Here is a 12,454-nt window from a genome sequence, read left to right on the forward strand (position 1 = left end):
CATTGAGCTGAAGTTCAGCACGGAGTTTCCAAGATGCCTGAGCACGTAGGGAAGACCCCTTTCACCCACCCATGCATCATCCCAGCTTCTCCACCAGCCCTCCCTTCACTCCGGGTCTTAAAGAGGAGCATCCAAAGGCTGTGCCACCCCAACGTCCCAGCTCCTCTCTGCTGCCTCCACTGCATTACCTTCTCTCTACATGCTCTACGTGAGCTGACATCATCGCTGAAATACAGTCACCTCCTCCTGCCTGTCAAACTTTCTGCCAGGCACAAGAACCCAACTCCCCATTTCTAAGACCATTTTCATGCCAATCATTCCTCCAAATCTATCTCCAGACCTGACCTCTCAGCAATTTTATTCCCACACTCTCTACTGTCTGCCAGACTCCAGCAACTGAGATGTCCACCGCACCTGCGCTTCAGCCGAAACGGCCTCATTGGCTACATACCGTGCTCTTCCTTGCCACGTCTCAGCCACTTGAATGGTCTTCCTCCCGCTCTATCCATCTCTTTCCACAGAAATGCTAACCAGCCTTCAGCGTTCAACTCAAACGATCCCTCCCCCTCCAAGTCTTTTCTCAGCATCCTACTCAGCATCATTCTTCGGAATTCCTTCTGTGCTAGAACTTGCCCCAGTAAGTACAACCTACCCCCTTCTGCTTTCCATTGGTTATTTCAGAGCACCTCTTCTTTCCCCCACCTGTCCGTGATGAATATAACCTCCTTCTGGTAGCACTTACTCACTTTCAATTCCCATAGTACTGTGGTAGTAGTTTAAAAAATACATAGTGAATAAATGAATGAATCATTTCTTTACACAGACAGCACCTGTGAACAAGTTAGGTCATAATTTGCTATAGCTGAGTCATATTTATAAAATAAGTAGAACCAGAAATAATTGTAATTTAGGTTTTAATTTAAAAATAAAAAACCTTAATGAATATAACAGAGTACAATATGAATGACACTGTTTCTCTGCCCACATTTAGGTATCAATTGTGAGGACTGTAACGAGGCCATTATTTATGCCAAATGTTTAGATAATGCTATAAGTTTCCTTTAAGTGCAATCATAGAAAATATCAGCTGCTTAAAATTCAAGGTGACTCCGCACTACTTTGTCAGTAATATGCGTACTTACAAGACACTCAGACTTGCTTAATATACTATAAAAATCTAGACCTCTTCTCAATAAGCTACACATATTGCCCAAGAGATATGACTTCTGTTTTTTGGTAAGGAAGATTGGCCCTGAACTAACATCTGTGCCAATCTTCCTCTATTTTGTATGTGGGATGCCATCTCAGCATGGCTTTATGAGAGGTGTGTAGGTCCGCGCCCAGGATCCGAACCCGCAAACCCTGGGCTGCCGATGCGAAGCACGCAAACTTAACCAGTATGCCACTGGGCTGGCCCCTAAAGACATGACTTCTTACTGCCTGTTTTTTCACAACAAAATTCTTGAGATATTTCTGTTCTAACAAATGATTCTCTTAAACATCACAGGTTAAAAAAAATCTGCATGTATATTAACCACATAGTCAATTAAACTACTTTCCCCAAAACATAAATTTGAGGATTTTCTGCGAAGCATCTAACTGTTAAAATGGATAACACCCTTAAAAGATAAAGTAGCAATAAGAGATGGTAGTCCTTTCCATTCACCTGACGCTTGTAGACCTGAAGAGGTTTACTTTTGCATGTAACTCTGGAGTTACTCTATTTTCTTCTAAAGAACACCTCCCTAACCCAAAGCCAATAAAATGCAAAGGATGCAGTCCCGTATTTCACAAAGATACAATGTTTGTGATAACCTCCTGCCTCATTCCACATAGGACTTTCCTGACTACCGTTTCTGAGGCACAGTACCCTCATCATTCAGGTTTTTGTTTTCACTCAGACCACCAATAACCTCATTTATGCATGCACCTCATTGGTTCCCATCTTACAACAACATAAAAACAACACATATGCATCCTTTCTCAGTAAGAGAGCAGGACGAACCCAAAATGCAGAAAAGTAAATAAAAGGCTCATTTGCTCTGCAGAGCGGCAGATGTCTACAGAGTTGGTCCAAAGACCAAGGTACGGGTATATTTACTTGCTCCAAGTTGTGTATGGTCCAGGAGCAACCATCACAAAACAAGAACACTACAATTACCCTGTCAAGAGATAAGTTTCATGATCACAGTGATAGCTTATGTCCATGGATCACAGACCACAGGCCAGGCACTGTCCAGTGTATGTGTATGATTCCAGTCCATCCTCCCAGCAGCCCTGGGAGAAAGTTCTAATAGCATCTCCATCTTACACATGAAGAAACTGAGGCATAGGAAGGTTATAGGATTGCCCAAGGTCACAGAGGTAGCTTTAGATTTTAAATCCAGACAGGCTGGTTCCACAACCCCATGCCCTTATCTCGATGACACAAGATTTACATATAACTTAAACACTGCATCTTGGGTGTGAAGAGGCAGCTCTTTATTTAAAGAAATCTGGTGAATCACGTTTAAAATGAACATTTTGGTAAAGCAAATATCTACTTCTTAACAAATTAGTTCAAAATCCAGATTTTTGTATGTGAGATTTGATAAAAGTGGACTGTGCGTCTCACCAAGTAAGGAAATAAAACAGGACCTGGGAAGAGCTGCCCGGATGTGGAAATCAGTATGGTTCCAAGAGACCATGAAGGTTCATTTTGATTCAGTAGGTCTAGGGTGGAGCCCCAAATTCTTTTCTCTTTTTTTACCCTCTCCCGGTGATTCTGGGGCCCTGCTAGCCTTAGGAACCTCTGAACAAGTCTCTTTCCACAGCTTGGGGCAGAACGACTCCCAAGACAAATAAAAAGAGGGGATCTATTTCACGATCTCCTTTGGTTGCGTACACCAGTATTCCCAAACCCTGACTGCCCCAACTTTTATCTAATTTCTATTTCTCCCGACTTCAGTTAGGCAGTATCCTCTTGTCCTCTCTTCAACAAAGAAGCATGAGTCATCAACCCTGCATACACCCTGTGCCTGCATGACTCTCCAGGCCAGAAAAACTTACTGTACATGAAGAAATCAGGAAGTTGTAAAATCCAACCAGACACAAAGCAATTCAAGATTCAACAAATACTGGTTGCCACTGAACAAACAGGCCTCTGTCTCCCGACACATGTGTCATACTACAACAATAACCTAAAACATGAAAGCTGGGACTTAAGATAACTGTGTGGTAGCAAAAACATTCTCATCGCATTTAGCAAAGGTAACGATTAAAGGATCAGGCTCAGGCCCAACACACAATAATTCATCATCACAAAGTCAAATGGAGACTTCTTGATGAACCAAAGAAATTAAACCAAAAAGAGAGACACCCGCGTCCAACTTTTCAAAAACCTCTCTGGGCAATGTCGCAGTTTTCCACACAATAGAGTTTGCAAAGACAATGATATTAAACAGTTCACAAACTGCTAACGTATGGCTTGTAGGCGATTTTCCCAGGTCAGCCTCTAGCCTCAGATGGAAACTAGTGAACACTGCAAAACTCACCTGATATGTGATGGACTTCCCTGTAGTGGCCGTAGAGGAGGAGACTGTGGTACAAGGATGACACACAAATCTGCAGCTTGAAGGGACCACCCTGGTGACTTGCTGCACGATGCCCCTGCAAGGGTCCAGGGAGGGCAGGAGAAGAAATTCAAAATGAAAAACAGAACGAATTGCTTTTAAAAATAATTCCACCTGAAAGTGTCTATGCACTGAAATCTAAACTTGAAGAACATCAAATTTTGCATCTTGTTTTATGAGAATTACACAGATACCAGCCAGCTACAAAGGCAGGCCTGGTTTTATCCAGCTGGGCTCAGAGGGAGGCCAACACACAAAAAGGTCACCCCTTCAATCAAATGAAGAGCTTGGTCTCCCCACTTGAGCCAGCTACTGTCGTTCTTTTCTCTAATGATTCTAACCAACCATCTGATAAACACATGCTGGTAATCACAGGACTATCAGGTGAAAATGGGCATGGATTGAATAGTAATTGAGCCAAAATCTAATTTTACTGTGGCATATATTACTATCAACATGCAACTTGAGGGACAATCATGAAACAGCACAGTTACTAGCAGACCAGTGTAATGGGATAGAAAAAAGTATCAAATGCAGAAAAAATTTCAAAAGTATGCATGTATTCACTAGACTTTCCACTAATCTTTCAATTATTTTATCATTGAACGGATGGCTACTTCGTTTGCATTTTGTCACAATGCCTTGCACATGGTTAAGTAGAAATTATCCACTGTATGATGAATGAGTGAAGGTGTGAATGGACGAATGAAAGAAAGAATGAATGAATCTTCCATATACCTTTCCATCAGGAAGCTTGGTGCTTGTAGTAGTTTTTGTGAGGTAAAGACCTATGCATAGAAATGGAAGAAGTTGAGGACTTGATCGGCTAACATAGTTTTTAGCCCTAGCTATTAAAATAATATTTCTAAATCCTGGTAGTTCCCAATTTTCCACATGAAACAGAAAGAATCAGGAGCACAGTCATTATAAAATAATCCCCAAACTAGTCATTGCTGGACTGATTTTCAGTCTTTGATTACTGGAGCTGATCTGCATATTTGTTTAGGCTGATTTTAAATTTAGCTTGGGTTTCCTAAACCCACGCCAGGTAACAGTAGGAAGCAGAAGGCCCAGGATTATACTGAGTGTCAGAAAGAAACTATTCTGGAGCAATGAATATGATCTCCAATGTGAATAATCTGTAAACAGGTAAGTGAGCCAATTATCCTTGGGTACACGGCAACACATCTCAGTAGTCATGATTATTTTCATCCATACACACTCACTATTTTTAAGAGCACAGCCCAGCTGGAAAGCAAAATAATTTCGATTGCTTTCCAACACTTTTCAAAGTAATGAATAGTAGCCAAAGTATTCTTACTTCTAACTAATTCATTCACCAAGTATTTGTTTAAGCATCTCTTGCACGCCTATGACTGACATACAAAAGAAGTAAGTTCTCTAGTCCTTGGCTTCCCACACGCAAACTGTGAGTACAGAGAAAGAAGGTAAGCTGTTCTAGACTGTAATGTCTCCGAAGTCCTTAGAAGACACCATCCCGCCACTAAGAAGCTTGTTGAGTTACAAATACACATAGCGGCCAAGTTAAACAGAAGCTCACAAAATTCTATTTACTTTTACATAGTACTTGTTTTAAGGGGGTGGGGGGGTGTTGATTTTATCTAATAATATCTCAAATGAAGCATCAAAATACTTGATAATCATTTTCAAACAAGGTGCAGGTACCATGGATTTGCAGACAGCGCTGGCTTTATGAGCTAACAGTTGAGGCAGTGTTTGCTTGTATATCGACGTGTGCGAGCACACAATCGTATTGACATATCACCTGGCAGATAAGGTTTTACAGAGTCCAAATTACAGTCTCCTCCTATTCTGCTGACGTGCAGAGAACAGTCAAACATGATGCAAATGCTGTAAAATATTAATTTACTCTCGCATCGGTATGCCTACTTATTTCAAAAGTATTTGTGTTGCTACACCCATTAGCATAAGATAGTTAACCTAACTTGCTGTATTCCAAACACAAGAATAAAAGCAAGGCAGAGTGGATTCGTTGCAAAAACATACAAACAATATACAAGAGAATAACCTATAGAATGTTTTATACAATATATACACTAAAAACGGAATATTTCATGTTAAAAGCACAGGAGAGTAACATAACACAATAGCAATAACAGTGGCAGACTACCAAGAAGGATGGCCTAAATAACGTTGATGTGACAGTCAGGGAAGAGGAGATAATGTATAAATAATATACAAACAGAAGATAACATAAAGACTTCAGGGCGAGGAGGACAAAGCCGGGGTGCAATAAAAGAAAATTTGCCAGACACAGAGACAGAAAAAAACATTTTCTTTGAATGTTAGAAGCAGAAATGCTTATAGATTAGCAGTTATGACAATTATCACTAAAAACTTCTGCTAAATAACTCCCTCGAAATACGTCATGTTAAAAAGCACCTAAGGGGGGTGGGGCAGAGTCCCTCTCAGCCTGAATACAAATACGACAATCAGGGGAACCTCTGCCCCCTTAAGTCTCAAATTCTGATTACACTACAATGAATTTTCTGAAAAGTCATTTTCAGATAGGAGACAATTTTTGCTTACATTATGGCAATTATCATTGCATTTTCATTACTCCACAAATGAGATGCATTAAAAGTTACAGAAAAATCAATGAAACATTTCTGCTAACATCAAATACGTGAAAGAAAATATGCTTTTTGTCTGTAATAGTTCTAAACGTATTTTAGTACATTTGGGATGGCAGTAATATGTAGTACAAACATTTATAATACATTAGCCTGAAAAGTTTAGATTTATAAGGATTATAAAATATATTACTACACTGCAGACAAAAATATATAAATTATAAAATAAGAAAAACATTTTTTAAAACTGCCTCCACAAATAAAGATTTTATTTACGTAAATATTTTTATTACTCCTGTAATTTTAAGCATTCATATATCTATTTTAAAACCTCGATCCAATTCCAACATTTTCAGCTAACATTTAAAAATATTCTCTAAAACTAACATTCAGTATACTCATTATTACATCACCTCAAAGAAATTTTGAACGAGCATCTTATTAAATTGAATTAAATGAAACTAAACTTTGAACAGCATAATCGATGACTATAAAGTTCATTCTTAAAAAAAGGGCAGTCGAGTATGTAATGCCCCAGAACAAAAATTATTAACTCTTTTGGGATTTCTATGATTTATTATTTTTAACGCTTTTAACAAAATAAGGGGGGCCTTCTTCTGATAACCCTGGAAGTATGACCGGAACGAAGTCTGTTCTCTGAAGCAGTTAAGCTGCACGTATCCACCTCTCTCACAGAAGTCAATCATTCAAATCATTGAGTTACTCCGAAAATATAAAGCAGTGGAAATCAAGTTACCTATGTTCCCCTGAAAATGACACTGTCTTGCTGTACTAGGCCAGTTTACATATGCAAGTATTGAAGCTTTTCAGAGTCTAAACTATGTATTAATTTCAGACAACTACAGTTTAAAGGATTAACATTCACTCCTACCTTCACTAAGTTTCAAGGTTTTAGTAAAATATGCTTACGGACTAACTTCTAATAGGAAACAAAATGAGCCAGTGTTACAGCGTGTTTGTCATCAAAAACTGTCATTCAAGGTAAACACAAAAGTAAAATCCACTTGACATTTCAGAATGGAAAAAAAATAAAGGCACATTATACAAGAGGAATGTGAGTCCTTGAACTCTGTAATGACAACAAAAACAGGAGTCATAGAAAACTAATATTTTAATAATCTCTTAAGGCTGGCCTTTCCCAGGATTCCCAGACAACTGAGTAAGGTACATTGAAACCTAAGGTCATCTAGACGTTTGACATTTAACCTAACGGTAAAGAGTTTTTCTCGAATCTTTCTCTAAGAGTAAAAGACAATTCAAAGGCCCTGAAGCCGAGTTATAATATTTCTGATGAAGTATCACTTCTGTTTACCAAACCCTCTTAAAACAAAATCCAGAGAGGAAAATACTGTCTTTCGCAGTTCCCAATCAAGTATATTTTTCACACTTACTCTAGCATGAATCTATCTGGTGCACTCAAAAATACACGTTCACGTTTTACTGCAAGGAAAGCGATTTTCTGCATGTTGCAAAAGGTGATCCAGGACCTCCAAGGAGTTTCGTAAAATGTAAATTTCTGTGCTTTACTTGATATCCTTGCTTCCCATCTATTTACCTACTAGAAATAATAGCCTGCTTTAACCACAGCAACGCTTCATCTGAACAGGCCACAATCAAGTTACCAACCGCATAAACTCACTAACCGGTAGAAACTTGTAAACCCCTGTGAGGAAGACTGAGCAGCTCTCTCAATCCTAGCCCCAGGGGGAAAAAAGGATTTACCAGTTTAGCTATGGGGCTGTAACACTGTAAAGCGACTGGGAGAGTCACAACTCAATCAAAACATTATTCTTCTCCATTATTTTTCTTTCAAATATCAGGGTTATCAAAATACTCCCCCTTATCTGGAATACAGAGCAATACAAAGCTTCAACAACCAAAGCTACTTTTCTTTCTCTTTTTTTTGCAACAGTATTATTTTTCTTTGCCTCGCAGGCTTAATAAGGTGGCACCCTAATGCAAAGAGGAGAATGCTGCTCTCTAAATTATTAAGTGCTCATTAAATTATATCCCAAAATAGAGTACAAGTTGTTCACTGTGCAAAAGCACCACACATTATCAGTCTGCCAGCTACAGGCCTATATCCTCTCTCACTCGAGACAAAAACCTTTTAACTTACTACCACAGATGTAAAGATGATGGCGAACAGATCCAAATGGAGAATGAGTACATTCAGAATGGTTACCTATTGTCAGTACCATTTTCTGTTATGATGGCTGTAAAGTTTTAAAATATGACAATGGAGATATCCTTCCCAAATAAGTTTCTTCCACTGAATAAACTCTTTTAAAAAACCAGTCGTGAAGACTGGCAACTTAGGTTCTAGAGGACCAGTGTTTTCCCACTTGAAAGGGTTAAGTGCCTGCAAGGCCAAAGGCACCAGCCTGCAAAAGAAATGTTGCTTTGGTAAGCTCTGAAAGGTTTCTAACAAGTACCAAATACTTGTTGATCTATTCACAATAAACACCAGCAGGACTGTCAGGCTCCTTTCACTGTCTGGGGAGATGCATTTACATACTGCACCCAGTAAGAACAGCTTGTTGGTCTCCTTTACAAAAGTTGAGTAGCTGGAAGCCTCATTCAGTGTCTCCCGTCCAGATGACTGAAAGAAGACGCAAGTGAAATAGTGAGGTCTCTCTCGTCTGGCTTGGGCAGCACAAATACTGTGCATAAAACACTTGGAGTAGTCCAGGCACAAGACAAACCCACCTGAATGGACGAGGAACACTGTCTGTTGCCATGGCAGCCTGATCTAATTACATGAGTGATCGGGGCTTGAGTAAGTGCACCGACAACCTACACCACTGACACGTAGCTACATGGTGAGAAAGACAGGCAGGCGGGAGCTTCAGGGAAGCCCTTCAACCTCTGCTTTATGGGAAAGGTGGCATTCAAGCCCATTTGTCTGTGGAGCCGCTAAAATACTGACTGGTGCAGGCACAGTTAGAGGGCAATCAGAGGAGATTAAATGCCACAACATTAGCCGCTATGGTGCAATCCCTTTCCAAGAGTTCATGTGCAGGATTTTCCCATCCTTCCCTCTGTTTCTCCCGCTGGCATAAGCTTCATTCCAAAAAAAGCTCAAGTATCAAACTACCTTCACCCACCCAATAAACCAGAGGGTGGGCTTACCAGGGGCTTCTAGGAACTGCAGGGCTCCTCAGAAACCCAAACAGAAATGGCTTAGCTAACACTGTTGAAAAAGTAACTCGCTATGCCTAAAAATAACCACGAGGTAACTACCCACTGCGTGTGCGCTATGTAACGAGGATGTTTAAATATTAAGAATACCCTGCATTATAAAACACAAATGTCATTGAGATGTGACTACTAGCTTGCCAAAGGAGAACTTATTTGCATACACACATTCCCGTGCATGCACCACAGGATGTGCAGGAAGCATGCCACTCCAAGGCATTAGTTTTTATTCTGTGGGTGTAATAGGGTCTTCTCATCTTGCTAATTGCATCCTGTGGATCGCACAGGGAAGCTAAGAATCTCTTCGGGGACAGAACCAGTTTGGAGGAGTCCCTACTGCACAGCATACGGTAAACAAAATAAAAATAGCTTGCCGTTCTCGTTAGCCACATCGCGCATTATATAACCAGCTTCCGACTGGCTTTTTTTTCCCCCCTTACTACTCTTCAGCAATTTCCCAATCTTTCAAAGTATTTATATTACCCTCTTATCTGCAGGATTATATACTAAGAAAGCAAAACAAAACAGAGCAGCCACGGGCTTGAACCGAACCCCAGAGACCTTAGAAACTGATTTTTTTGTTGTTGTTTTCTGGCAGATCTCCACCATCACCCTTCTTCCACCCCCCACTAAGGTTCTTGCTCAATCTCCCTAGAAAACCTGAATTGTTTCATCGCTTCCAGTCAGCCCACTACGTGGTCTGAAATAAAATGAAAGCACATGCCACAGAGTTTAGGAAGGCGGCCTGAGGGCGCGGGGCTGAGGAGGGGTCGGGGCGCTGCGGAGTCAGCCAAGTGGCCCCAGAGGGCCCCCTCCCCATCGCGACTGCCCTCGCCGCCCCCCTCCCCCGCGCGCACACACACACACACACACACGCACACGCGTTCACTCACTCACACTCACGCCGGGCTCCGCCGCCGCCTCACCTCTCGCTCCGCCTGTCCGGCCCCCTTCCCTGCCCCCTGCGGGACCGGCCTGCGCGCAGCGCTGGAACCACGTAGGAAGAGGCGGCGGTGGCGGCGGCGGCCGCGGGAGTGGCAGAGTCTCCAGCACGGCCCAGAGTGAACGAGCAGCGGGGCTCCAGGGCGCATCCCAATCCCCGCAGCGCCGCCGCCGCCGCCTCCTTCCCCTCCTCCTGGCTTCATTCACCCTCCCAGCAGCCGCGCAGCCGTTCACTCCCGGCGCAGGCAGGGCAGCGCCTGCCGCGGCTCCTCTGCTCCTGCCGCGGGCGCTGGCGGGGGCGCCGGCCCGGGCTGGGGCGCTCGCGGGCTCCCGGCTCCGGGCGGCGACGGCGGCTGCACATGATCAGGAAGCGGCCGTACCAACAGGGCGGCGGTGGCGGCAGCCAGGGCCGCCACCGCCACTCCAGCCGCGCTCCCGGCACCCGCACGCCGGCGCCCCCCGCTCCCACCCCTCCGCGTCCCCAGCGCTCCCACCGCGCGCAAAGTCCCGGCCCGACCGCCGGCGCAGACCCCTCCTGGTCCGCAGCCGTAAGCCCCCGGCCTCCGCGGGGAGACCCCCGCCCGGGGGCTCCGAGGCCAGGCGGCCACCCGCGGGGAAGCCCAGCCCTCCTCCAGACCCACTCGCTCCCGCCGCCCTCTTTGGGGAGAGGAGGGAGGGGGCCGCGGGAGGAGGGGGCTGCGCGACCCCCGGCCGCCGCCGTCTCCCGCTACGCCACCTCACGGGAGGAGGACATGGCTCTCCGCACTCTCCGCCGGACCGGCAGCCGCCGCCGCCGCCGCCGCTGTCCCCGCCCGCGCCCCCAGCCCGGGCGCGCCCCCTCGCCCAGCGGGCGCCCACCCGGCCCCCGGCAGCCCCCCTGCCGGCCGTCCCTGCGCCCAGAGCAGGGGTGGCGGCCCGGGCGGCTGGAGCGGGGGAAGGTTGTATGTACACACGCACACATACACACACAACACAACACGACGCGTCGATTTCCTTCGCTCCTCTTCCAGCTGTTTTTCGTGCCGCCGATTGGGGTTTGGGGTTTGTTTGCTGGTTGTTGCTTTTGCCCCTCTCGGGAGAGCGGGGATGGGGGGGATTTTAATCTAAATAAGGGGAGAAGGGGTTGGGGGAGGGGGGAGAGAAAGAATCAGAGGAGAAAAAAAATAGCCACTTACTGTAAAGTGTAAATGGATCTGGGGTTGCGTGGGGAAGGGGGGGCAGAGGGAGAGAAACAGTGTCTTGCGGCTGCTGTAGCTCTGGCGGCTGCTCCACGGGGCTTGTTTTGGATCCCCCTGCAGTGAAACAGGTCCTGTACGGCTCCGCCACTGTAGTAGAAATGATGTCTGCGGTATACTCTGCTCTCTCCTCCTCCTCCTCCCCCCGCTCCCCTCCCCTCCCTCCTCCCTCCGCCCGCCCTCCCTCGCTCCCTCCCTCCCTCGCGCTCTCTCGCGCTCTCTCGCTCGCTCGCTCGCTCCAGTATGTAAATGTGTAATAGAAGCCAAATATGGAGCAGTTGGCTGCCGCCGCCGCAGCTCAAGGATCCGACTTGGGGGCGGGGGGGCACCCTCTGGCGGGCGGCGGGGCGAGCGGCTCGGAGCACCGCGAGCGCACGGCGCAGCGGCCGGCCCGCGCCCTTAACCCTTCGCTGCGCGCCGCCGGGCTGGGCGGCCCCGGGGGAGGCGGGCGCGCTTCCCAAAGACTCGCTTGCGATCGGGGTGGGGCGGGGGGCGGAGGGCGGGAGGGGAGACCCGGGCCGCAGGGGACAGTTCTTCCAGGTTTGGGAAAGGGGCGGGGAGCTGAGGCGATGAGGTAATTTTAGCGGTGACCAGTCGGTCCTCGCGCGCCTCCCCAGGTCCCTGCACCTAGTTGGAGGGGACAGAGCGACAGCGGGGTGCAACTCAGGCACCTTGGAGGACTCTCCGAGGGGTGTCGGGCTTCAACTCCGAGCCCATGAAATACCCCAGGGGAAGGGGAGGTGGGCCAGATCTGATCCTGACATACCCTTCGCCCTCGGCGCGCCGAGAAGCGTTTAAGAGGGATGACTCCGATCTTCATGCACGTTAACCC

At 45.7% G+C, this 12,454-nt stretch overlaps 2 protein-coding genes across 10 annotated transcripts in view; one reads left to right on the forward strand and one right to left on the reverse strand.

The window, feature by feature from the left end:
- Window positions 1-12,454, reverse strand: part of ATXN1 (ataxin 1) — a 384,336-nt gene that overhangs the window by 371,562 nt on the left and 320 nt on the right. For 2 of the 9 annotated variants that reach the window (XM_070244938.1, XM_070244940.1), the window contains exons 1-2: window positions 11,563-11,799; window positions 3,534-3,648 (exon numbers count right to left, since the gene is read on the reverse strand). The gene's annotated coding sequence lies outside the window, so the exon portion shown is untranslated. Of the gene's footprint in view, window positions 1-3,533; window positions 3,649-4,349; window positions 4,400-10,371; window positions 10,710-11,123; window positions 11,210-11,562; window positions 11,800-12,454 lie in introns of those variants that run through there. The other 7 variants (XM_070244941.1, XM_070244942.1, XM_070244945.1 and 4 more) reach the window with 7 other exon arrangements.
- LOC138919688 (basic salivary proline-rich protein 4-like) overlaps window positions 1-12,454 on the forward strand; it is a 106,142-nt gene that overhangs the window by 92,851 nt on the left and 837 nt on the right. Inside the window, exon 2 of the mRNA XM_070245790.1 lies at window positions 10,236-11,428. Coding sequence (XP_070101891.1) covers window positions 10,236-11,428 — 1,193 coding nt within the window. The remainder of the gene's footprint in view (window positions 1-10,235; window positions 11,429-12,454) is intronic.

The sequence above is a fragment of the Equus caballus genome, chromosome 20 (assembly GCF_041296265.1).
Source record: "Equus caballus isolate H_3958 breed thoroughbred chromosome 20, TB-T2T, whole genome shotgun sequence".
Classification (NCBI taxonomy): Eukaryota; Metazoa; Chordata; class Mammalia; order Perissodactyla; family Equidae; genus Equus; species Equus caballus.